A 23,788-nucleotide genomic window follows, 5' to 3' on the forward strand; every position below is an offset into this window, starting at 1 on the left:
GTATGAAGTAAAAGAAAAAATAAGCTAGTATTATAGAAAAAAATAATCAACCCATTGCTGGGTTAAATCAACCCATTATCCTGGGTTAAATAAATAACCCAATTTGCTGGGTTAAATTAACCCAACATGTGTTCTGTCCTATATTTACGCAGCCCTTGGGCTGAAAACAAGCCAATTTGGGTCGTTTTTAACCCAGTGTTTTTTAGAGTGTGTATTTTTCCCCCTCAGAATTGACAAACTCGCAATTGTTGAGTTAAATCACAGTCACTTTCAAGGAAAGTCTGTTCACTCGGCGGCCATATTTCGGGCATCCAAGACCAAGTCTTATCTATTTGAATGGGAGAATCCTGAAATCTCAAAAACTGCTTGGCGAACTCACAAAGAACATATTTTAAATCAGCAACAAAATCTGACATGAACTGCCCCATAAATGTTGTTTCTTATGCTCAAATAGCGTTAAAAAAGCTTATTTTTCAGGCTAGACTACCCAATGCGCATGTGTAGTCGAGCAAGTGAGTCTCAGGTTTCTATGGGAACCAGAGCTTCTAACGGCAGCTGCAGTGACGCAACGACTTTATCAATCAACGATTGGCTCTTTTACTTAAAGGTGGGACAAATTCCGCCATATTGCGCGTTGCAGTTCATAACTAATAGGAGTGAACTGCAAATCGAGTTATAAAGTCCGAAGTAGGAGATATAAACTCGCATTTGCGAGAAAAAAGTCTGAATTGTGAGAGAATATAAGTAAGGTTTAAATAGTATTTCATGCTGTAACTGTAGGGCTAATACAATGTCCCCTGAACTGCATATTATGTAGGCCTATTATTTGTCAATTTTATGCTTTAATAGTAGGGTAATCATAGCAGGTTTCATCTATATTCTTTCCGTTTAACGTCTGCGTTTAGTATCAATCATACTATTTTCCAGCTTTAAGAAAAAGAGGACATGGTGAATCCATTATGTTGGAGTTGGAGGCCTCTGACCCAGCTACTTCAGCAATATAAGTCATTTGGCTTAGAGCATGATAAAAGCTATACTATCAGACTGTATCTTTGTAAGATTACATGATAGATTGATCTACCTAAAAAACAAAGACAGTCTCAGAAACAGTTGGCCAGAAGTCCCTAAGCTTTATACAAGACCAAAACATATGTGCATGAGAGGCTGGGGTGAAGATGAGTAATAATCTTGAGTATAAGTTTGAGGAAAACATTTCCAGCCATTAAAAGTACCTCTAAGAAGACTTGAAAAAGTCCATTCAAACAAATAATAATAGTCATTCTCAATTATTTACTGCTGAAATAATTCTTTTTAAATAATTGTTGACAGAATCTAATTGGGATGAACACTTGAGAGACTCGTCATCGCTCAGGTTTTAGCAGCTATTGCTCATGGTGTTAGTAAAGCCAAACACAACAAAACCACAAGCGTCACTCTTCTGCACAATGAAAACCACAAAAACTCCAACACGACAGAAACTCTTATCAATCTCCAACATGACTAAGGTATGAAATCACTTTGAGGAAACCGAATTGGGTCACTTAAAAATAACTTTATTTCATTATGTTGAAATTAAACAAATTGTGTTTTCTGACAAAGAATAATCGAACTAAACCAAAAGAAACAATGTTGGAACTGATGATTATATTGTGCTTTTTTCAGTACCATCTTTAGTACTTTGTCTTGAATGGTTTCTTGAACAGAGCACAGTTCAGGTCACTTCTTGTTCCAGAGCTTTTCAAACTGAACACAGTCTCACACCAGAGATCTTTATGATCTCTTTTAGTCCTGACGGCAGTGACTTCAAACTTCTCATAAGGAGGAATCAGCACCTCTTTCTCCTCAGGATGCTTAGAATATTTTGTCAGATCAGCACCTTCACAAGTGTGGATTTTAAAACAAGATACGTTTCCAAAAAAGCTTGTTCTCTTAAGAATCAAAGAGGAAGAAGTAAATGAACCGAAGCGAACCTCTTTATTCAGAACAGTCTTATTAAATTTCATTTTTGTTCCGCGATATGTTGAATAGCATTTCTTTTGTGTTTTCTTCAGAATCTGTATTGCGTCTGTTAACAAAAAGTAAAGTGAATACCATTCGTATGTCCTGTTTTTGTATTTTTTCTTATCATTACGAACAGCATTATTGAAATTCTTATATACTTCAAAACCTGAGCTGGTGTACAGATAAATGGCAATTGAGTGATTTCTTGTCAAGTTATCTCCTGGTGTCTTGTGTTTCTTTACAGCATCTTTCCAAGCAAATGCCAAGTCAGATTCTGGGTCAGATGTTTCCTTCTTCAGATACTTTCTCTCCACCTGTTTTTTCATGTTCTCTCTACAGCCCTTATATTGATCATCAACAGAATTCGGTGCCATATCCAGTGGATATATCTGTCCTTCAACAGCATCTCTGTGATCCTGCAGCGACAGGAATCATAATGATCACATCATCAGTATTCATGTCTAATATTCATACTAGAACACAAGATTACCTGTCCTAGAGCAGATAAAATGAGAAGAAGAGCTTCAATGATCAGCAGCATCTTGATTCAGTCAAACCCCTCAGATGAAGAACAGATGCTGGAAGACAAGAAACACAACAGCAGCTCACAAATACTACATCTAGACAAAATATGTGTTCAGTGACTTCATACATAATACAGTTTAAAATGTGGTATTTTTGCCATCTAGAAAAATGTCAAATATTCAGTTAAACCCATGATGTATATTGACCTTTTACGTCACCGACAAAATTACCTTAGAATATTGTTGTCTGTGTATCTTCTTTTTCAGGAGCTCAAAGATGAGAAGTGAAGATCAGAAAAGTCATTCGCTCACAACCAGGCGACAACAACCCTTCAAACCAAGAGATGAGGTAGGTGGAGTTTTTATATTGCTGAAAATATCTTTGTTTGTGTGTTGAGATCGCTGAAGTGTGGTCACGGTGCATCAGCTCATCTCTATTGTTCAGCTAATGCAACACTGGTTAATGTGTGGTTTGACAAAGGACAAACCAAACTCTGCTTTCCTGTCATGTCAGGGCCAGCAGAAAACAGGTGCGACACCATGATGAGCAGATTCTGATCATGGAAATGTGCATAAATTTCTCCAGATTCCTGCAGGAGACACAAACTCATCAATCAGTTCAGTCTTATTTAGGGCAACACTAAATACTAATTTATGCATCAGTAGATGTACAGTTCCTTAAAAAAAAAAAAAAAATTGTATCTGAAGAGTAAATATATGCAGAGACTCTCCTCATATTAATACATTAGATGCATTAGAAGTTAATGGCCAAATTGATCTTTTTAAAAGTTGTTTTTGCAACATTGTTTTTGCAGATGAAATATGACACGGATAACATAACTGTTCCTCCATTGGGAGCAACCCAACTAACACATTCAAGATCCAGGAAAGACATCATTAAAGTACTCCATATGACTCCAATGGTTTAACCTCAGTTTAAAATTGAAGCAATATTAATTCACCACTATATTTACGAAATAATATTATCCAAAGCACATTCACTGAAAAACTTCCACTCCTGACTCAACACAACACATGTGTCAGTCCCGTACGAGCCCCCGCTTTCCCCTCAAAGTACATTAAAGAGGCATTTATAGACATTCATTTTAGCGAATCAAGAAATTCCATACTAAACACACTGAATGCTTTATAAATACAGTACATAATATCAGGCCATCCAAACCAAAACACAGACGTCTGTAATTAGTAATGAATAATAATAATATGTAAACATAATAATAAATGAGTAAAAAATGAGTGCTGTAAAAAAAGCAACCTTAAGTGGCATATCTCTACCCAAAACCTGTTCACAACCAGAATGGAAAAATACTAAACTACTGTATGCAAATACAATCTTGACATGGTGGCCGAAAATGTAAAAAGAAAACGCTACTCACTCATTTTAGTTGCATTCTTCTGGCATTTCTTTCAGCACATTCATCCACAATGTCCTTGGTGTTTAATTTATGGCTTTGAATATTCTCAACGAAATGAATGCTCTGTGGTGTGGTGCTCCACAAAAAATTCTTTATTAGCTTCAGTTTTGAAAACGAGCTACAAACCTATATATGAATATATATATATATATATATATATATATATATAAAATATATATATATATATATATATATATATATATGCATATATATATATTATGTTAATCATGTCCACAAATTAATCATTCGTTCTCTTGTTTTAATTAAAAGGTCCCCTTTGGCGGGCCCATACCCTGCATACCCAGATGCTACGCCCCTGGTCGTGGTGCTCCCCCTACTGGGCTGCAGGTCAATATTTCCCTAAATAAAGTAGTAATTTATGTTTTTGTGCAAACAACGCACTTGCGTCATTTCATAAAATTGAGGTTAAACCACTGGAGTTACTTTAATGATATCTTTCTTACTCTTCTGGATCTTGAATATGTAAGTTGCGTTGCTCCCAATGGAGTGACAGAAAGCTCTCAGTTTTCTTAAAAAAATATCTTAATTTGTGTTCCAAAGATGAACGAAGGTCTTACGGGTGTGGAACGACATGAGGGTGAGTAATTCATGACAGAAATTTCAAAATTGTCCAAAAAAATACTCTGTTGTGTGGTGTTATTACAATTATTTAGCTGCTGCCAATCGAGACGGAGAGTCCCTGATCTCAACTTGTAAATATCAAAACATGTTTGCATGTTGATCGGGCTGCCTCTGACATGATACCTGCGAAAACCAATGAGAACGAGCAAGCGTCACCAACTGGATGTTGCGAGACATCGTTGATCGTCCTCCATGTGTTTTCTTCTCTAGTCACATTTAATCTCGCAAGTCTCCATGAGACCTCTTGTCACTGTGAAATCATTCCTACAATCAACAAGTCTTGTGGTCCGGTGTCATGAAAAATCGAGTCTTTCCCCAGGAAACGGGTCTCCTTTAGGACCCAGGTGGTAAAGCCTGATTAAAAAGTGTAGCCTTGACTAATTATAACCTATCTCACTATTGTATGATGTTTATTACATTAAATGCACAAACAACATGCTTGAAATATAAAATGAATGCCTATGTATTGCAAAATAAAACAAACTGGAAACAGATGTTGGAAACAAAAAACACCTAATATAAGCTAAGCTTGTGGGCTAATCGGGTAGATGTATGCTATGCTAGTACATAAACTAACTAAAAAACAGTAAGAACGAGAAAAGCTTGATTTTACAATCTTTAGCTTCAGTTATATACTAGTATATAACCCTGTAATTTAATGTTTAAACCTCTTTTTTCAGATTCAAACTTTCAGATTTGTGGTACATACCACAAAGTAAAATTTTCACGTTCAGAATCTTATTTCAGTGAGATCAGTGTAGAGCTGATTAAATCATGATGCATCAGTCTCATCTATTAATGCAACACTTGTGAAGGCCTGTGGTTTCATGCAGGGCAAACTCTGAGTTCCTCTGCTTAAGATAAATAATATTCTTGTGTGTATTTTACAAGTGTATACAGTTCAAATGAATTTATCAATTATTACTACTGAAATAAATCTTTTTCATTGAACTGCTAGCTAGCAACAACTTTTTTAAATTAATGTAATGGGACGAACACTTAAGAAGAGACTTCATTGCGCAGGTTTTAGCAGTTATTGTTTATTTCATAAAGTGTCATGGTATTAGTAAAGCCAAACACAACAAAACCACAAGCTGCTTCTTTACAATGAAACCATAAAAGCTCCATCACAGAACCTCTCAATCTCCAACATGACTAGGATGAAAAATATTAAAGAAAAGGTTATATTTAAAATTTCATTTTAAAAAAGTTAATTGAAATAAATTCAACAAGAAACAAAACCTTTTTCTTTTCTTTTTTTTTTTTTTTTTTAATTCTGTTGATTATTGCTGCAAGCTGCATTGCACACATTTAGCAGTTAATATGCTATAGCTGGCAGTTAGATAGATGGCAAGCACTAAAATTGTTCATGCAAAGTATAAATGAAGAAATGAATTGGAGAAAAATATAAAATCACTTGAAGGCCATTAAATTGGGTCACATAAAAATAACTTTTATGTTGAAATTAAAAAAAAAAAAAACTAAACCAAGAGGAAAAATGTTGTATCTGATGTACATGATAACATCAAAGACACTTTCAGTACTTTCAATAACATCCTTAGTACTTTGTTATGTTCTTGGTTGCTTTCTTGAACAGAGCACAGTTCAGGTCACTTCTTGTTCCAGAGCTTTCCAACTTATACACAGTCTCACACCAGAGATCTTTCTGATCTCTTTTAGTGTTGACGGCAGTGACTTTAAACATCTCATAAGGAGGAATCAGAACCTCTTTCTCCTTAGGATGCTTAGAATATTTTGTCAGATTAGCACCTTCACAAGTGTGGATTTCAAAACAAGATTTAGTTCCAAAAAATTCTGCTACTTTACGATCAAGAGAGGAAGATGCAAATGACCCAAAACGAACCTTTTTGTTTTGAACATTCTTTTTAAATTGAATATTTGTACCACGAAAAGTTGGAAAACATTTCTTTTGTGTTTTCTTCAGAATCTGTATTGCGTCTGTTAACAAAAAGTGAAGTGAATACCATTCATATTTTTTGTTTTTGTATTTTTTCTTATCTTTCTGAACAGCGTTATTGAAATTCTTATATAGCTCAAAAGCTGGGTTTGTGTACACATAAATGGCAATTAAATTATCCTTTGTCAAGCCGTCTCTTGGTGACATGTCTATCTTTTCAGCACGTTTCCAAGCAGTTGAAAATTTAGATTCTGAGTCAGATGTTTCCTTCTGTAGATATTTAGTCTTTACCAGATTTGCCATTTTCTCTGTACAGCCCTTATACTGATCATCAACTGAATTCTTTGCCATATCCAGTGGAAATGTCTTTCCTTCAACAGCATCTCTGTGATCCTGCAGCGACAGGAATCATAATGATCACATCATCAGTATTCATGTCTGTAATATTCATACTAGAACACAAGCTTACCTGTCCTAGAGCAGATAAAATGAGAAGAAGAGCTTCAATGATCAGCAGCATCTTGATCCGGTCAAACCCCCAAAATTACCTGAGAATATTGTTGTCTATTTATCTTTTTTTTCAGGAGCTCAATGGTGAGAGGAGAAGACCAGAAAAATAATTCGCTCACAGACAGATGACAGCAACTCTTCAAACTAACAGAATGAGGTAGGTGGGTTTTTATATCGCTGAAAATGTCTTTGTTTGTGTGTTGAGATCGCTGAAGTGTGATCACAGGTGCACCAGCTCATCTGAATTGTTTAGCTAATGCAACACTGGTTAATGTGTGATTTGACAAAAGAACAAACCTGTCATGTCAGTGCCAGCAGAAAACAGGTGCGACACCATGATGAGCAGATTCTGATCAAGGAAATGTGCATGAATTTCTCCAGATTCCTGCAGGAGACACAAACTCATCAATCAGTTCAGTCTTATTTAGGGTGACACTAAATAATAATTTATGCATCAGTTCCAAAGTAACCTTCCCAACGCTGCTGCCTAGTTGACACGATCTCTGCTGACGTTTCAGGGATGTGTTGTGGCCGCGTCTGGGTGCAGGCCTACATCTGATCTGGATTTGGCCCATGTCCAGCTGACTAATTTAAACTCAGAATAACCAGAGAGACTAATATTAGCGCAGATGCCATTCTTCTTATGGTGTAACAAGTACATCGGATGTTATAGGAAGTGTTTCTGGTTCCGGCTGACCTAGCTTATGTAGCTAACAATCATTTAACTGATTTGAATTTAAAAAGTTGATAATGTGTTATGTATATGCCAGGTTAAAGAGATGTGTTTTTTTAAACAGGTATTATCAACTGGCCAGAATTTTTGAGATCACAATAGGCATGAAAATACATTTTGCATAATGATTTGGAAAAAGTAAGACATCGAGCTTTGAGGAACAAGGTTGCCAATGGTGCATTCGAGTCATGACGCAAAGATTGTATTTACAAGTTAAACGCACATGAACAATCCGCAGAAAATGTCGAAAATATGAGTGAGAAGCTCTGGATTTTCTTTAAGACTTTAAAGGGCTCCTATAATGCCTATTTTTACTAGATGCAATTTAAGTCTCAGGCGTCCCCAGAATGTGTCTTTGAAGTTTCAGCTTAAAATACCTCACAGATCATTTATAAATCCATGTTGTAAATGCCCATTTCTGACGACAGTCAAGAACAGGCTGTTTTCGTGCATGTGCCTTTACATGCAAATGAGCTGCTGTGCCCCGCCCCCCTCCACGGTCACAGTTCCTGCCTCAATTGGATTCTCTGTACTAACAAGACATCTGCTCGTGTAACCCCTCCTGTTCGAACTGCCTGCTCTAAGCAGGACTCAAACCCGGGTCTGTAGCATGGAAGTCGGGTGCTCTAACAAGGAGGCTAAACACTGCAGTCTCTAGCGTCAGTCATTAGAGCTCTACTTGAGTTCAGTGGGGGTGAGGTTTACATGCACACCTCTTACTAGCCTACGTCTGTTACACTCACCCCCCTAAACCTCACTCACTGCAGTATTGTAACCCCTCCTGTTCGACCCACTCACCCTAAGCGGGACTCGAACCCGGGTCCGCCGGCATGGGAGTCGGACGCTCTAACAAGGAGGATAAACACCCTAGAGTCAGTCTCTAGAGCACTAGTTCAGTGGGGGTGAAGTTTACACACACAGCTCTTACTGGCCTACGTCTGTTTCACTTGGTTTTGATTATCATCTTTATCACGATCTCTCTCACAGATAGCGTAGTTCTTCTTTCATCATTAAAGTTTATTATTTCCACGCGTTTTAAAGCTATATCAGTTTACACTTCTAACACCATGTCCTAACCAGACAGGACGCGACGCCGTGACAAGCGATAAAAGGTATCTTTTCCATGTTAATCAGAGTTTTTGTCCTAACCAGCCGCGACAATTCTAATTCAGAAAAAGTTTCTATTTCTCTGCGACGTCGCGGCTGGAACAACAGCACAAAGTATGGCAATGATAATATCAGGTACTGTTTATGTGCTTTATTTAATGTTAAATGCGTCTAATGTGAATTTGAATATCTGTTCCCAGCTTTTTAGCTGTAATGAAAACAACACTGGCTAATTCACCAGATCTTGAAAATAAATAAATGGGCACAAGAATGTTCAAACTGTCAAGTCAATGCGAACAAACAAAGTGTATTCTATGACAAAGATTGGTTCATTCACTCCGTATGTACTTTAAATAATGTTTAAATGGTGTAATATTTATGAATTTTACTATGTACTTGCCCATTTCATTGTGTCTGCTGTGCTCTTGCCGAGAGAGCCCACCCACACTCTCTTCTGATTGGCTGTGGTTTTTGTGGTATCTGAATCACATGCACACAAAGACAGCTGGCTGTCAGACGTCAAGTTTTGTGAGTAAATTCTCTTTCACATTTTCTGTTGTGTTTAAAGGGGTCATGAATTGAGAAATCAACTTTTCCTTGAGCTTTTGATATATAAGAGGTCATCGTACTATAAGAATATCCTGTAAGTTTCAGAACTGAAATCTTCCTTGTTAGTCCAATAAAAGCTTTTATTGACACCAGACCCAGAGGACGACTGATCCTAGAATGTGTCTATAGAGAGATGAAGCTCCGCCTCCACAGAAGAAATCAACGCCTACTTCATCATTGCAGCGTTAGCCCCGCCCACTGGTGTGTTAGTGAGTTGAGGAGGAGAGAAGAGCGATACAGGACTAAAATAACATTACCTTTCAAAGGATCCTAATGCTAGGAATATGGTTATTTATTTTTAAACAATATGAATGTCTCAGTTGAGCTTTATTTATTTGTATTCGGTTCATTTCACTGTGGATTCTTTGGTAAATCATTCGCATTTCGGTGCAAACAGACTTTTCCGATATGGACTCGACAGTAATGCAACAATATGTCAGTAACTGTGTTAATATAATTCCTGATCTGATATTAATGATTCATGTACAGTCAGATGATCTTTGTCTGTGTGTCAGTAAATCAAACCAGTGACTAAACGCTCAACTTCCCCTTGTTTCTCTTAGTAGGATGAAAATAATCTGTTATTTAAACAGTGATTAAATTATATATAGAAAGCGATCAAAGAACGCTCCCTTTACAATCGAGCTGTCAATCAAACAGAGTGAGTTTATCAATGTCTGAGTTCTGGACTCGCACCAAAACTCTTATTTACATCGAGTTTGCACTGTTAGTTATGATGAAAACATTTGTTAGTGATCGGCTACAATGTTCATCACTGCAACCTTTCATGCCATGATCTAAATATAATGCTGTAGATCTAAATGTAATGCTATAATCAACACGTTTCACGATTAGTTAACCTTGAGAGCTGTAATAGTATAAACGTGCTAAAAGAGTAGTTTTGAGAAAGTAATACTTAGCTATTTCAAATCTTAGCTATTCGCAAATACCCGAGAAGAAGGCAAATTTTTGCCTGTTTATTGGGAAAATCTTATTAAAGCCAAGATTGTATTTAGTGTTCTATTCATTGACAGTCATTTGTAACTTCTGGTTTTCGGTCAAATACAAACTATTTTCACATTGTATAGGCTAATATAGTTGGAACTGTGTATAACACATAACAATGACTGTACAATATGTATTTTAGGCATGGGGTTGGTGTATTTTGATATTCGAGCTAGGGCCATTGAACTACTTTTGTTTCACAGACCTGGTGAGTGTAAGAAATGAGTGAGTGATTCAATATGTGTGCTGCAGAAATGACTGAATCACTCTTTAATACTGCTCAACACTTTTGTGAACAGTTTGTTTTATATTGATTCAGTTTATCAGTCATCGTTATTGCATGCTAAGAAGAAAAGCCATGACATCTCTGGTAGTTTTTGATAGGGTGAACCAAACCTTTGTGGTTTTCTCTGAGCATGGTGGCAATGACACTTACAACAGGTTTTTATGAGAACAGGGTTGAAGCTTTGTCAGAGTAATAGTGAAAAGGATGTGTGAACAAGTTTGAAGATGCAGAAAGGTGCATGACCTTAATGAGTTTTCTGTAAGGGGTTAACTTTAAACTACAGCATAATTTAAGTAATGTATTTTACACATTTTGACCAGTAAATAACGCTGTATTCAAACTGCAGAAGTGCAGTATTAATAATAGAACTAGAAAGTAAGGTTCATTGGCTTGACAAAGCCTTGTCTGAAAGTTTGAAAGTTTTATAAGCTGCCTAGCATGTTTTATCATGTGTCAGATCATCAGTATTCATGTCTGTAATATTCATACTAGAACACAAACCTGTCCTAGAGCAGATAAAATGAGAAGAAGAGCTTCAATGATCAGCAGCATCTTGATTTGGTCAAACCCCTCAGATGATCCAGTGAAGAACAGATGCTGAAAGACAAGAAACACAACAGCGTCTCACAAATACTACATTAATCACTCCAATAGCATTATGTACACAGATTATCCTATGTACATCACCTTGTACTTTACCTCCAAATTTACCTGAAAAAAAAAAAAAAAAAAAAAAAAAATCCGTATATTATCATACAACCCCAAATGGGACATTTTGTAAAATGAAATAAAATCAAGAATCTGTTATTTGTGTAACTGACAAATTTAAATGTATTTTGTAAATATAAACAAATTTTGATTTTGATGGATACACACTCCAAAAAAGTTGGGACGGAGGCAAAATAAAAGTGAAAAGATTATAGAATATCCAAGATGAACTGTTTTGAAGCAGTCCACAATGAGCAGGTAATAGGTGAGGGGATCGTGATTGGGTGTAAAAGGAGCATTTCAGTCTTTGAAAGCAGAGATGGGTCATGGCTCATTAATTTGTGCCAAATTCAGTGCAAAATTGCAAAGCATTTAGGTCATTCACCATCTACAACAATGGGATCATTTAAAAAAGTCAACTTCCTCATACCTTGGGCTTAATTATTGCCATCTACAATACATAATATTGTGAAAAGATTCAGGTAGTCCAGAGAAGGGCAGGAAACCTCCATTGAATGTGTGTGACCTTTGACCCCTAAGATGGCACTGCATGAGAAACCATCATTCTACTGAGTTAAATACAGCCACATGTTCTCAGGAGTACTATGGAAAACCATCAGGAAATGCAACTTGAATCTCTGTTACACAAGGAGAAATCTATACATCCGTTCTATACAGAGAGGCCACTGGGCTCTCTGGGCCCGAGCTCATCTTAAATGGTCCAACAGACAGTAGAAATGGAAAAACGCACATCAAATTTTCAGTTGCAAAGACAAAAGGGACCAGACTTACATCAAGTGCAAAAGCAAACATCTGTCATGTATATGGGTGCATCAGTGTAAACGGCATGTGTGACTTACATATGTGTGAAGATACTATTGACGTGGAGGCATATATTGGGAATTTACAGAGACATATGCTGCCATCAAGATAAAATCTTTCTTGGGAAGTCCATGGTAATTATTCTGCATGGTTTGACAGACACATGTGGATGTGACTGACTGGACAGCAGATCTGTCTCCTATTGAAAATGTATGGCCCTTCGTGAAAAGGAGAATCAGACAACGACGGCTATGGACTGATGAGCAGCTGAAGTCTTCTATCAAGTAAGTTTAGGCAAAAATTTTGCTTGCAATTACCATCCCCAATTCCAAAACAGTTAAAAAGTGCAGTTAAAAAGAAAGAAGGTCAAAAATGACTGGTATTGCTGTCTTTGGGAGGATTATTTGGTCCTCACAACACAGGACCACACACACACACACACACACACACACTATAGGATAATTTGAAAAAGCCAACTTCCTCATGCCTTGGCTTAATTATTGCCATTTGGCAATGAGCGACTGCCTTTACTGATCTCTCGTCATTGCTCCTGAAAATAACAAGGTAAATTTGGAGGTAAAGTAAAAGACTCTAATAGTAAACATACAGTACTCCTGAGGGGTTTGACTGAACCAAGATGCTGCTGATCGTTGAAGCTCTTCTTCTCATTTTATCTGCTCCAGGACAGGTAAGCTTGTGTTCTAGTATGAATATTACAGACATGAATACTGATGTTGTGATCATTATGATTCCTGTCGCTGCAGGATCACAGAGCTGCTGTTGAAGGACAGATATATCCACTGGATATGGCACCGAATTCTGTTGATGATCAATATAAGGGATGTACAGAGAAAATGGCAAATCTGGTGAAGACAAAGTATCTAGAGAAGGAACTGTCTTACTCGCCTGAATATCAAAAAGCTTGGAAATTGGGTGAAAAGAATGCCACGGCACCAGGAGACAGCTTGACAAAGAATCATTCAGTCGCCATTTATGTGTACACTAACTCAGCTTTTAATGTATATGCTGATTTTAATAATGCCGTTCGCAATGGTAAACAAAACTACACAGACAAGACCTTCATGTGGCATTCACTTCACTTTCTGTTAACAGACGCGATACAGATTCTAAATAAAACACAAAACAAATGCTATTCAACCTATCGAGGAACAAGTGTCCAATTTAATCGAAATGTTCTGAACTCAACGATTCGTTTCGGCTCATTTGCATCCTCTACTCTTGATCGTACAACAGCAGAAGGTTTTGGAAATGTTTCTTGTTTTGAAATCAAAACTTGTGAAGGTGCGAATCTGACACAATACTCTAGGTTTCCTGAGGAGGAAGAGGTGCTGATTCCTCCGTACGAGACGTTTAATGTCACTGCCGTCAAGACAAGAGAAAATCACAGTGATCTCTGGTGTGAGACTGTGTTTGTGTTGAACAGCACTGGAACAAGAAGTGACCTGAACTGTGCATTATGTGACGGTGGAAACCGGGTTGCTTTTGTTAACGTTTTACTAACATTAACTTTACTTTGCAAAGTGCTAACCAGTTAACCTGTAGATATACTGCATGTATCTCATTGATATTAAATAAATATTGTTATTGAAATGCATGTAATGCTTAACTGAATAAGATGGGGACAGTGTTATAGTGTTCAATGAGATAAAAGAAGCTATTTTATTATCTTTCGATCTTATCAATTTATTTAAATGCACTATTTTGTATGTTTTTAATTTCACGTGACTGGCACCAAGTGATCTTGTTATATAAACATGTATATTTGTGAAATGTTTCAACACGCTCTATAGGCCATAAATACATGTAACATGACTATATGACAGCTTTTGACTTGATTCTGATCTAATAATAAAGAACAAACTAAAATATTGTATCAATAAAAGCTATTTATTAATTAAAAGATGTACTGTGGTGCTTGACAGTTATGTCAACCATAACTAGTTATGAAAAGTACTACTGTAACATACTATAATAATTAGTACACATTGGGAAGCAGGCCATGGTTGCGAGCTTTGAATGCACTTGTTTAGTGTGGTCACAGCGCCACCTGCTGGTCATTGTCTACAATAAACAATAAAAAACACTCTAGACACCCAGATAACAGGTAATATTCTCATAACTTTGGCAAGGTTATTTTATTAATCATTTGGAATGACTTCAAATGAATAAAGTGGTTGTGTGTGCTTCACCCACTTCTTACATAACATCATTTTAAATTTGTGGAATTCTCTTGAAAACTGTCAAATATGCAATAAGTTGACCTTATACTTTACTCCCAAAATTACCTGTGAATATTGTTGTCTGTTTATCTTTATTTTTCGGGACCTCAATGATGAAAGCAAAGGATCAGAAAAGTTATTCGCTCTCACAGTCAGATGACAACAACGCTTTTAACTAAGGGAAGAGGAAGGTTTTATATGTTTTATATGGTTGATAATACGCATGTTGTGGGATATAACAGCTGAAGTGTGTCTGTGATGTATAAAATGTTTAAAATGTTGAGCTCCTCATAATGCAGTACTTGTTATGTTAGTCTGTGTTTGACTTCAGAACACACTTACCTGTCCTGGAGCAGATAAAATGAGAAGAAGAGCTTCAACGATCAGCAGCATCTTGATCCGGTCAAACCCCTCAGATGAAGAACAGATGCTGGAAGACAAGAAACACAACAGCAGCTCACAAATACTACATTTATATCATATTATAGAACATGTGCATACAGTAGATTTGCACATTGACCTTGACCTTGTACTTTAACCCCAAACTTACTTGAAAATATCTGTTTTGTCAGATTCTGAGGTTTTTTTTTTGTTGTTTTTTTTCAGGAGCTCAGAAGCAATGACGAGAAAAGAGAAGATCAGAAAAGTCATTCGCTTTCAGTCAGATGACAATGACCCTTCAAACAGATGAGGAGGATAAAGTTGCATTTTATAACACCAATAATGTGTGTGTTTTTTTTGAGGAATAAGAGCTGAGGTGTGATCTTGATGCATTCAGCTCAACTAAACTGTTGATCTCATTTACATTTAGTCATTTAGCAGACGCTTTTCTGCAAAGCGAGTCTCATCATAGCACAACTCTTATGAAGGTTTATGTGTGGTTTCACGCTTACTAAAAAAGGCTAAAAAAACCTTTACATGCGTAAGTTGTACTTTGAGCAGCTCTGACTCTATGAAAGTTACAGTTGGAAGACATATTCTGAATTAAACAAAAGAAATATTAATAAAATGATTCCCGACCCCATCCTCAACTCTTCTCCCCATCAATTCCAGTCTCATCTTTACTGTCTCTATCTCATAAAAAAGGCCTTGCAACTAACCTTTAAAAAAAGTTGTATAAGATCATGTAAACACCTAAAACAAAGATCTTCCTCCTTGCTCCTGGAGGGCTGCTGTCCTGCAGAATTAATCTCCAACCATAATCCAACACACCTGAACCAGCTATTCAATGTATCCTAAATCACCCCTGTACTCTTAAACAGGGCAGTAGTTGACGGGACAGCCAGCAAGAATATACCCATAATGCACTGGGAGGATCGTGCCAAATTAATTCTCTTGTCTCACCTGAATCACCCATCAATCTGCTTTCCGATCTGCTGGTCCAATGTGGGTACAGCATAATATAATACAGATATAAATTCTTTTTTAATTGATAATTACATTTTTAGTTAAGGTTTTTACATGCTAGTTTCCATGACAGAGTTCAAGATCAATCTTTTCATCACTACTGGAGCTGCCAGTTTGCTAAATTTCATTCAATCCCATAATGCACCGCAATAATGAGAATAATGCTCCCTCACCCTACTGGATTGCGCTGGATTATGTTTGTTTTGTTTTTTTTTTGTTTTTTTTTTGTGCAAACAAAGCACTTGCATAGCTTCATAAAATTAAGGTTAAACCACTGGAGTCACATGGAGTACTTCAGTGATGTCTTTATTACCTTTCTGGACCTTGAATGTGTAAGTTGTGTTGCTCCCCTCAGATTTCATTAAAAATATCCTCATTTATGTTCTGAAGATGAACGAAGGTCTTACGGATGTGGAAAGACATGGGTGTGAGTAATTAATGACAGAATTTTCATTGTTGGGTGAACTAACCCTTTAATTAAGCCCTGTTTTGTCATGAAACTGCAGAAAAATCCCTTTCATCAATGAATACTAATTTATGCAATAATAATACTGATAGCATTCAAGAGTGTAAGTACACACAGCCATATTCCAAAATTTACATAACGAGAACAAAACTAAGCTGAACAATCTTTTATTGATAATCATTCAAAAAAAAAATAGTGCACCACACACATTTTGCAGTTTCAAGACATTTGACTGATGCAGTATGATGCTGATAGTGGTCTAGGGCAGGGGTGTTCAGCTCTGCTCCTGGAGGCTCACAGGACTGAACGCCTGTTCTCCAGGGCAGTGTTTCTCAACCCTGGTCCTCAAGGACCCCCAACGCTGCACATTTAGGGTACATTCGTTCGACAACAACATACGAAAAACTAAAAGGCTTAGTTATTTTACGGTTAGTCATTTTACATATAAGTAATACATGTAATTTACTTTCATTTTACTTTAAAAGAAAAACAATTATATATAAAATATTTTTTAAGTGTATTATGTGTGATGTTTTAGAGATGAGGGACATTTTTCATCTCAAATTTTCCAACATAACAGGATAATGTTGTGAAGCCATAATTTTTGATTTATGTTCCCACTGTAACACGCAAACACAAGATGTTTTGTTTATCAAAGAGATTTATTTGGATGATAGAAGTTGAAACTGACAAAAAACAAAAATTAAGCACTATAATTTTCTGAAGTTTACCATGTGAAACTAATTGTGCAATCAGACAAAATAATGCTGTGACTCAATAAAGCAAGACAATCAGTGTTTGATAATGAGAAACATACAGTATCTACAGGTTAACACACAACAAAATAATGTTAAAATTGTTACACTGTTAAAGAAAGCAACTAGTTTTTCATTGTTGGATTCTACTGCACAGTTCAGATTGCTTATTTTTCTATAGCTTTTCAAAGTAAACACAATGTCACACTAGAGGTCCTGAACTGATGAACATGGTTATATCATGTAATTTCAAAGCACTTTGTTCAGCAAACACTGTACTTCGTTGTGTTCTTTCTTGCATAGAGCACAGTTCAGTTCACTTCTTGTTCCAAAGCTTTCCAAAGTGAACACAGTGTCACACCAGAGATCATTCTGATATATTCTTGTCCTGACAGCAGTGACTTTAAACATTTCATAAGGAGGAATCAGCACTTCTTTCTCATAAGGAAGCTTAGAATATTTTGTCACATCAGCACCTAAACAAGTGCGGATTTCAAAACAAGATTTAGTTCCAAAACGTTTTGCTATGTTACGATCAAGAGAGGAGGATGTAAACGAGCCAAAACGAATGCTTGGAAAAGCAAACCCATTAAATGTAAGTTTTGTACCACGAAAGGTGTTAAAGCATCTATTTTGTTTTTTCCTCAGAATCTCTATCGCTTCTGTTAATAGAAATTGAAATGAATACCATTTGTACGTCCCGTCTTTGTAGTTTTGTTTTCCATTACGAGCATCATGATTGAATTTATCATATATGTTAAAAGCTGTGTCAGTGTACACATAAATAGCAATGAAGTTACATTTCAAGGTATCATGTTTCGATATTTTCTGATCCAAAGCTTTTTTACCTACATCCCAAGCTTTTTTAAATTCATTTTTTTCAAATTCAGAGTTATCGCATTCCTTATTTAGATACTTTTTCTTCACATTTTTAGCCATGTTCTCTCTACAGCCGTAATAATAGTCATCAACAGAATTCGGTGCCATATCCAATATCTGTCCTTCAACAGCAGCTCTGTGATCCTGCAGCGACAGGAATCATAATGATCACATCATCAGTATTCATGTCTGTAATATTCATACTAGAACACAATCTTACCTGTCCTGGAGCAGATAAAATGAGAAGAAGAGCTTCAACGATCAGCAGCATCTTGATCCGGTCAAACCCCTCAGATGAAGAACAGATGCTGAAAGACAAGAAACACAACAGCGTCTCACAAATACTACATTTATACCACTTCCATAGGAATATGTGATTTCCACAATGACCCTGACCTTGTACTTTAGCCCCAAACTTACCTGAAAATACTGTTGTCTGTTTTTGTCAGAAGATCAGAAAGTAATTTGCTTTCAGTCAGATGACAACGCTTCGTCAAACAAACATATGAGGAGGTTGAAGTGGCTTTTTATATCGCTAATGTGTGTTTTCTGAGGAATATGAGCTGAAGTGTGATCTTGTTGCATTCAGCTCAACTAAACTGTCGCTCTTAACACAACTCTTGTGAAGGTCTATGTGTGGTTTCACACTGGCTTAACATGCATAAGTTGTACTTTGAGCAGCTCTGACTCGATGAAAGTTACAGTTGGAAGACATATTCTGAATTAAACAAAAGAAATATTAATGAAATTATTCCCAGTTCTTTTCATGTATGTTATATATATGCAGCAATAGCACATCTGTAGACATATTGGCAGTATACATCAAGTTTCTGTACTTGCTCTACAGCAGCAGCAATTATCAACATCATCAACAGCAGCAGCAGCGTAACAGATATATACTGCCAAAGACCAAATACATTGACGTTGCCATATCCACACTCAGAAATAAAGGTACAAGCGCTGTCACTGGGGCATTACCTTTTCAAAAGGTACACCTTTGTACCTATTGGTACCTTAAAGGTGCTTATTAATGCCTAAAGAGTACTTATTAGTGCTTATAATATACAACACCTAAAAGGTAAAAACAAGGGTGTTTCTTTTGAAAAGTGGCAGCTTTTGTACCTTTATTTCTAAGACTGCACCATGCTAAACTCTCCGAGAGTTGTCACGACCGAACTGTATGCACTTGTCTTGAACTTTAGCAAAAGTTCCACTCTTTATCACAATGCAGCCAATCAGAAGGGGATATACAAACCCGATTCCAAAAAAGTTGGGACACCGTACAAATTGTGAATAAAAAAGGAATGCAATGATGTGGAAGTTTCAAATTTCAATATTTTATTCAGAATACAACATAGATGACATATCAAATGTTTAAACTGAGAAAATGTATAATTTTAAGGGAAAAATAAGTTGATTTTAAATTTCATGGCATCAACACATCTCAAAAAAGTTGGGACAAGGCCATGTTTACCACTGTGTGGCATCCCCTCTTCTTTTTATAACAGTCTGCAAACGTCTGGGGACTGAGGAGACAAGTTGCTCAAGTTTAGGAATAGGAATGTTGTCCCATTCTTGTCTAATACAGGCTTCTAGTTGCTCAACTGTCTTAGGTCTTCTTTGTCGCATCTTCCTCTTTATGATGCGCCAAATGTTTTCTATAGGTGAAAGATCTGGACTGCAGACTGGCCATTTCAGTACCCGGATCCTCCTTCTACACAGCCATGATGTTGCAATTGATGCAGTATGTGGTCTGGCATTGTCATGTTGGAAAATGCAAGGTCTTCCCTGAAAGAGACGACGTCTGGATGGGAGCATATGTTGTTCTAGAACTTGGATATACCTTTCAGCATTGATGGTGCCTTTCCAGATGTGTAAGCTGCCCATGCCACACGCACTCATGCAACCCCATACCATCAGAGATGCAGGCTTCTGAACTGAGCGCTGATAACAACTTGGGTTGTCCTTGTCCTCTTTAGTCCGGATGACATGGTGTCCCAGTTTTCCAAAAAGAACTTCAAATTTTGATTCGTCTGACCACAGAACAGTTTTCCACTTTGCCACAGTCCATTTTAAATGAGCCTTGGCTCAGAGAAAACGCCTGTGCTTCTGGATCATGTTTAGATATGGCTTCTTTTTTGACCTATAGAGTTTTAGCCGGCAACGGCGAATGGCACGGTGGATTGTGTCCACCGACAATGTGTTCTGGAAGTATTCCTGAGCCCATGTTGTGATTTCCATTACAGTAGCATTCCTGTATGTGATGCAGTGCCGTCTAAGGGCCCGAAGATCACAGGCATCCAGTATGGTTTTCCGGCCTTGACCCTTACGCACAGAGATTGTTCCAGATTCTCTGAATCTTTGGATGATATCATGCACTGTAGATGATGATAACTTCAAACTCTTTGCAATTTTTCTCTGAGAAACTCCTTTCTGATATTGCTCCACTATTTTTCGCCGCAGCATTGGGGGAATTGGTGATCCTCTGCCCATCTTGACTTCTGAGAGACACTGCCACTCTGAGAGGCTCTTTTTATACCCAATCATGTTGCCAATTGACCTAATAAGTTGCAGATTGATCCTCCAGCTGTTCCTTATATGTACATTTAACTTTTCCAGCCTCTTATTGCTACCTGTCCCAACTTTTTTGGAATGTGTAGCTCTCATGAAATCCAAAATGAGCCAATATTTGGCATGACATTTCAAAATGTCTCACTTTCAACATTTGATATGTTATCTATATTCTATTGTGAATAAAATATAAGTTTATGAGATTTGTAAATTATTGCATTCCTTTTTTATTCATAATTTGTACAGTGTCCCAACTTTTTTAGAATCGGGTTTGTAAATTCTGAATAATTTCTGACGGTGTAAAGACTTGGGTTTTGGTCAGGTTGAGGACAGATACATACTGTCAGTCTGCATATCCAATTTATCCAGAGCAGGAGTGGGCAAAATTTATAATTCAGTTGAAGAGTGTGAACTTGAATTTGCCATTAAACACATAGCTATTTTGGTTGTTAATCATTCTCAACTCAGTTCTGAGTGGTTAACAGTCCTGCTGCAGAGCCTAGAGTCTTGTATTTCCCCTTTTAATTTCCTGCGGTATTGCATAATATTCCAGCATATCCCGGAAGAGCAGCAATCAGGAGACCAAGTGATGGTAAAACAATAAGCTGAGTTTATTAATGTTAGTTGCATCTTTCTCAGTGCTCAGTCTAACTTCATCTGACCAGCACAAATTCATCAAGTGCTATTAATAGCAAAGCCGATGGAAAATAACAGCTTCACAACACTGACCTGTGATATCAAGAGCTTGAGATGGAACTTACTTCTGAAGACAGTACAGCACCCAACATAAAATGAAATGGTAATGTAAAAATGTATAAGTAAAGTAAATGAATATGTGCTAAATGAGTGATAGATCCTTAGAACATTCATTTTTTGTACTATTCAAGAAAATCATAAGAAATTGTGTTGTTGAATAAGTAATTGATTCCTTAAAAATAAGAATTAAAAAGTCAATTATTCACCTGGAAATGAAGTAAATCATATAAGAATGTAAATTTAAAGCATTCAACATAAATTTTAAAGTATTACTGAAACTCTACAGCAAGGCTTTAGTAATGCCAAGGTAATGCGGTCAGTTCCTACAGAATACAAGAACTGATAGCAGCGCGGTTTCTGACTAATTTCTCGTCCTGTGTGAATATGGGTGTGACTGAATTTGCATCTCCTGAGCTGTTGGTTCTCTATGTACATTTCTCTGACAGTGGGATTGAGCAGATGGTCCTCTATGTAAACGTTTCTATCAGCTTGATTGAGTCTGTGTTCTTCCAGCCAGTTTTCTTCTAGGCAACCACATAATCTGCCTACGTCAGTAAATGCTTCAAACCTATTTATTTTAAAATAGCTACGACTGGCCCTTATCTTTCGGCAAAAACATCTGCAAAATGCACACATATTAAATGTTGATGTATATTTGGTGAACCTGATTGAATTATTGAATGCCACTGAACAGTTCAAGTCACTTCTTGTTCCAGAGCTTTCCAACTCGTACACAGTCTCACACCAGAGATCTTTCTGATATTGTCTTGTCCGGACGGCAGTGACTTTAAACTTCTCATATGGAGGAATCAGCACCTCTTTCTGTTCAGGGTACTTAGAATATTTGATCACATTAGCACCACTGCAAGTTTTGATTTCAAAACAAGATTTAGTTCCAAAACTTTTTGCTACTGTACGATCGAGCGAGGAGGATGTAAAAGAGCCGAAACGAACCACTTCACCAGTCATATTCTTAAAAAATTCAACTGTTGTACCACGATAAGTAAGCTTGCATTTCTCTTGTGCTTCAGTCAATATCTGTATCGCATCTGTTAACAAAAAGTGAAGTGAATACCATTTAAATGTCTGTTCTGTGTAGTTTTGTTTACCATAATGAACAGCCTTATTAAAACTGCTATATACACTAGAATCGAAGTTAGTGTACACATAAATAGCGATTGAATTATTCCTTGTCAAGTTGCCCTCTGGTGCTGTGGCATTCATTTCACCTTCTTGCCAAGCCTTTTTAAATTCAGTTGAGTTATTGATTTCCTTCTCAGGATATTTAGTCTTCACCAGGTGTGCCATTTTCTCTGTACAACCGTCATATTGATCATCGACAGAATTCGGTGCCATATCCAGTGGATATATCTTTCCTTCAACAGCAGCTCTGTGATCCTGCAGCGACAGGAATCATAATGATCACATCATCAGTATTCATATCTGTAATATTTATACTAGAACACAAGATTACCTGTCCTGGAGCAGATAAAATGAGAAGAAGAGCTTCAATGATCAGCAGCATCTTGATTCAGTCAAACCCCTCAGATGAAGAACAGATGCTGAAAGACCAACAAAAGGGTTTAACAAATACAAAACACATCACTGCAATTGCAATATGCTGCACAATTAAACCGTTACACAATACAGTTTTCTTTTACTGTAATTAGCACATTAGCAAAACTATTTTATACACCAATTATCAACAATAATAACAAATGCAACAAGAAGACATAACAGTTAAGATAAAACAATATGTCAGAATAATCTTTTACCTTACCCTAATTGTCTTTACGTGGTTGTCTTTTTGTTAGGTTCTTCAGGAGCAATGACGAGAAAAGAATTTCATCCAGCCTGATGACAACAGCAGTTTTTAAACCAAAAGATGAGGAAGTTTGCTTTTTTCCCTAATATTGCATAAAAGTGTGTGCGTTAGATCATGATGCATGGATCATCTAAATAGCACAATTATCTACTTACTAAAACTTATAAAGGTCTGGTCTGTGTGGTTTCACACGGGACAAACTTTTTCTGTATTTGCATAAAAGTACTTAAGATTAATTTGTCAACTTGTACAACTATTAAAAAATGTAATTCCTTTCTCAGGTCATCTGGATGTGAAACTGCACTCAGTTGTCATTCCTTTCTCAGGTCCTCTTTTATTTATTACATAATGCAGTGAGATATATTTAAGTTTTCTGAAAATCTCAGCATCTGGATGTGAAACTGCACTCATGCATAATCTGTTCTTAAATAAACAAGTGTTTAGTTACCTTTAGGCCGGGGTGCCTAAACCTGCACCTGGAGGGCAAATGTCCGGCAGAGATTAACTGCAAACCTAATTAAACACAACTAAACCAGCTAATCAAGGTCCTCAGACTCATTACACAGCGAAAACCCCAGTGTTAAACTC

General features: G+C 36.8%; 6 protein-coding genes across 13 annotated transcripts in view; 1 reads left to right on the forward strand and 5 right to left on the reverse strand.

Moving 5' to 3' along the window:
* Nucleotides 1-18,541, reverse strand: part of LOC127495856 (ecto-ADP-ribosyltransferase 5-like) — a 47,446-nt gene extending 28,905 nt beyond the window's left edge. For both annotated transcript variants that reach the window (XM_051863253.1, XM_051863251.1), the window contains exons 1-2: nt 18,469-18,541; nt 18,269-18,356 (exon numbers count right to left, since the gene is read on the reverse strand). The gene's annotated coding sequence lies outside the window, so the exon portion shown is untranslated. The remainder of the gene's footprint in view (nt 1-18,268; nt 18,357-18,468) is intronic.
* On the reverse strand, nt 1,533-23,217 carry LOC127495853 (NAD(P)(+)--arginine ADP-ribosyltransferase 2-like). 5 transcript variants are annotated; one of them, XM_051863244.1, is made up of 5 exons: nt 7,502-7,528; nt 7,329-7,416; nt 2,757-3,115; nt 2,492-2,579; nt 1,533-2,417 (listed from the first exon to the last, which is right to left on the reverse strand). In XM_051863244.1, the coding sequence occupies exons 4-5, from the start codon at nt 2,540-2,542 to the stop codon at nt 1,671-1,673; spliced, it is 798 nt and encodes a 265-aa protein (XP_051719204.1). In that variant the 5' UTR covers nt 2,543-2,579; nt 2,757-3,115; nt 7,329-7,416; nt 7,502-7,528; the 3' UTR covers nt 1,533-1,670. The 5 variants fall into 5 exon arrangements, with proteins under 5 accessions (XP_051719204.1, XP_051719203.1, XP_051719206.1 ...); XM_051863243.1 differs by lacking the exons at nt 2,492-2,579; nt 2,757-3,115; nt 7,329-7,416; nt 7,502-7,528 and adding exons at nt 11,273-11,368; nt 14,884-14,971; nt 18,269-18,320; XM_051863246.1 differs by lacking the exon at nt 7,502-7,528 and having other exon boundaries at nt 2,757-3,027; nt 7,329-7,406.
* Nucleotides 5,624-11,291, reverse strand: LOC127495857 (erythroblast NAD(P)(+)--arginine ADP-ribosyltransferase-like). 3 transcript variants are annotated; one of them, XM_051863257.1, is made up of 4 exons: nt 11,273-11,291; nt 7,329-7,416; nt 6,991-7,069; nt 5,624-6,914 (listed from the first exon to the last, which is right to left on the reverse strand). In XM_051863257.1, exons 3-4 carry the CDS (start codon nt 7,039-7,041, stop codon nt 6,162-6,164), a joined length of 804 nt encoding a protein of 267 aa, XP_051719217.1. In that variant the 5' UTR covers nt 7,042-7,069; nt 7,329-7,416; nt 11,273-11,291; the 3' UTR covers nt 5,624-6,161. The 3 variants fall into 3 exon arrangements, with proteins under 3 accessions (XP_051719217.1, XP_051719215.1, XP_051719216.1); XM_051863255.1 differs by lacking the exon at nt 11,273-11,291 and adding an exon at nt 7,502-7,647; XM_051863256.1 differs by lacking the exon at nt 11,273-11,291 and having other exon boundaries at nt 6,991-7,334.
* LOC127495854 (ecto-ADP-ribosyltransferase 5-like) lies at nt 12,318-14,222 on the forward strand. The gene is made up of 2 exons (XM_051863249.1): nt 12,318-12,989; nt 13,066-14,222. The coding sequence occupies exons 1-2, from the start codon at nt 12,939-12,941 to the stop codon at nt 13,855-13,857; spliced, it is 843 nt and encodes a 280-aa protein (XP_051719209.1). The 5' UTR covers nt 12,318-12,938; the 3' UTR covers nt 13,858-14,222.
* LOC127495855 (NAD(P)(+)--arginine ADP-ribosyltransferase 2-like) lies at nt 17,058-18,627 on the reverse strand. Its single transcript, XM_051863250.1, has 3 exons — nt 18,469-18,627; nt 18,269-18,356; nt 17,058-18,192 (listed from the first exon to the last, which is right to left on the reverse strand). The coding sequence occupies exons 2-3, from the start codon at nt 18,317-18,319 to the stop codon at nt 17,419-17,421; spliced, it is 825 nt and encodes a 274-aa protein (XP_051719210.1). The 5' UTR covers nt 18,320-18,356; nt 18,469-18,627; the 3' UTR covers nt 17,058-17,418.
* LOC127495851 (ecto-ADP-ribosyltransferase 5-like) lies at nt 21,207-23,310 on the reverse strand. The gene is made up of 3 exons (XM_051863240.1): nt 23,156-23,310; nt 22,850-22,937; nt 21,207-22,773 (listed from the first exon to the last, which is right to left on the reverse strand). Exons 2-3 carry the CDS (start codon nt 22,898-22,900, stop codon nt 21,637-21,639), a joined length of 1,188 nt encoding a protein of 395 aa, XP_051719200.1. The 5' UTR covers nt 22,901-22,937; nt 23,156-23,310; the 3' UTR covers nt 21,207-21,636.
* Nucleotides 23,311-23,788: the final 478 nt, after the last annotated feature.

The sequence above is a fragment of the Ctenopharyngodon idella genome, chromosome 15 (assembly GCF_019924925.1).
Source record: "Ctenopharyngodon idella isolate HZGC_01 chromosome 15, HZGC01, whole genome shotgun sequence".
Classification (NCBI taxonomy): domain Eukaryota; kingdom Metazoa; phylum Chordata; class Actinopteri; order Cypriniformes; family Xenocyprididae; genus Ctenopharyngodon; species Ctenopharyngodon idella.

Bases quoted from the DNA above. Each gene is read 5' to 3' on its own strand.
- LOC127495857 (XM_051863257.1), bottom strand. From the start codon at position 7,041: ATGCTGCTGATCATTGAAGCTCTTCTTCTCATTTTATCTGCTCTAGGA. The intron at 6,915-6,990 runs GTAAGCTTGTGT...CTGTCGCTGCAG, and splicing joins TTTTATCTGCTCTAGGACAG to GATCACAGAGATGCTGTTGA.
- LOC127495854 (XM_051863249.1), top strand. From the start codon at position 12,939: ATGCTGCTGATCGTTGAAGCTCTTCTTCTCATTTTATCTGCTCCAGGA. The intron at 12,990-13,065 runs GTAAGCTTGTGT...CTGTCGCTGCAG, and splicing joins TTTTATCTGCTCCAGGACAG to GATCACAGAGCTGCTGTTGA.
- LOC127495853 (XM_051863243.1), bottom strand. From the start codon at position 14,934: ATGCTGCTGATCGTTGAAGCTCTTCTTCTCATTTTATCTGCTCCAGGA. The intron at 11,369-14,883 runs GTAAGTGTGTTC...CTTGTCTTTCAG, and splicing joins TTTTATCTGCTCCAGGACAG to CATCTGTTCTTCACTGGATC. The intron at 2,418-11,272 runs GTTTGTGTTCTA...CTGTCGCTGCAG, and splicing joins TTTTATCTGCTCTAGGACAG to GATCACAGAGATGCTGTTGA.
- LOC127495855 (XM_051863250.1), bottom strand. From the start codon at position 18,319: ATGCTGCTGATCGTTGAAGCTCTTCTTCTCATTTTATCTGCTCCAGGA. The intron at 18,193-18,268 runs GTAAGATTGTGT...CTGTCGCTGCAG, and splicing joins TTTTATCTGCTCCAGGACAG to GATCACAGAGCTGCTGTTGA.
- LOC127495851 (XM_051863240.1), bottom strand. From the start codon at position 22,900: ATGCTGCTGATCATTGAAGCTCTTCTTCTCATTTTATCTGCTCCAGGA. The intron at 22,774-22,849 runs GTAATCTTGTGT...CTGTCGCTGCAG, and splicing joins TTTTATCTGCTCCAGGACAG to GATCACAGAGCTGCTGTTGA.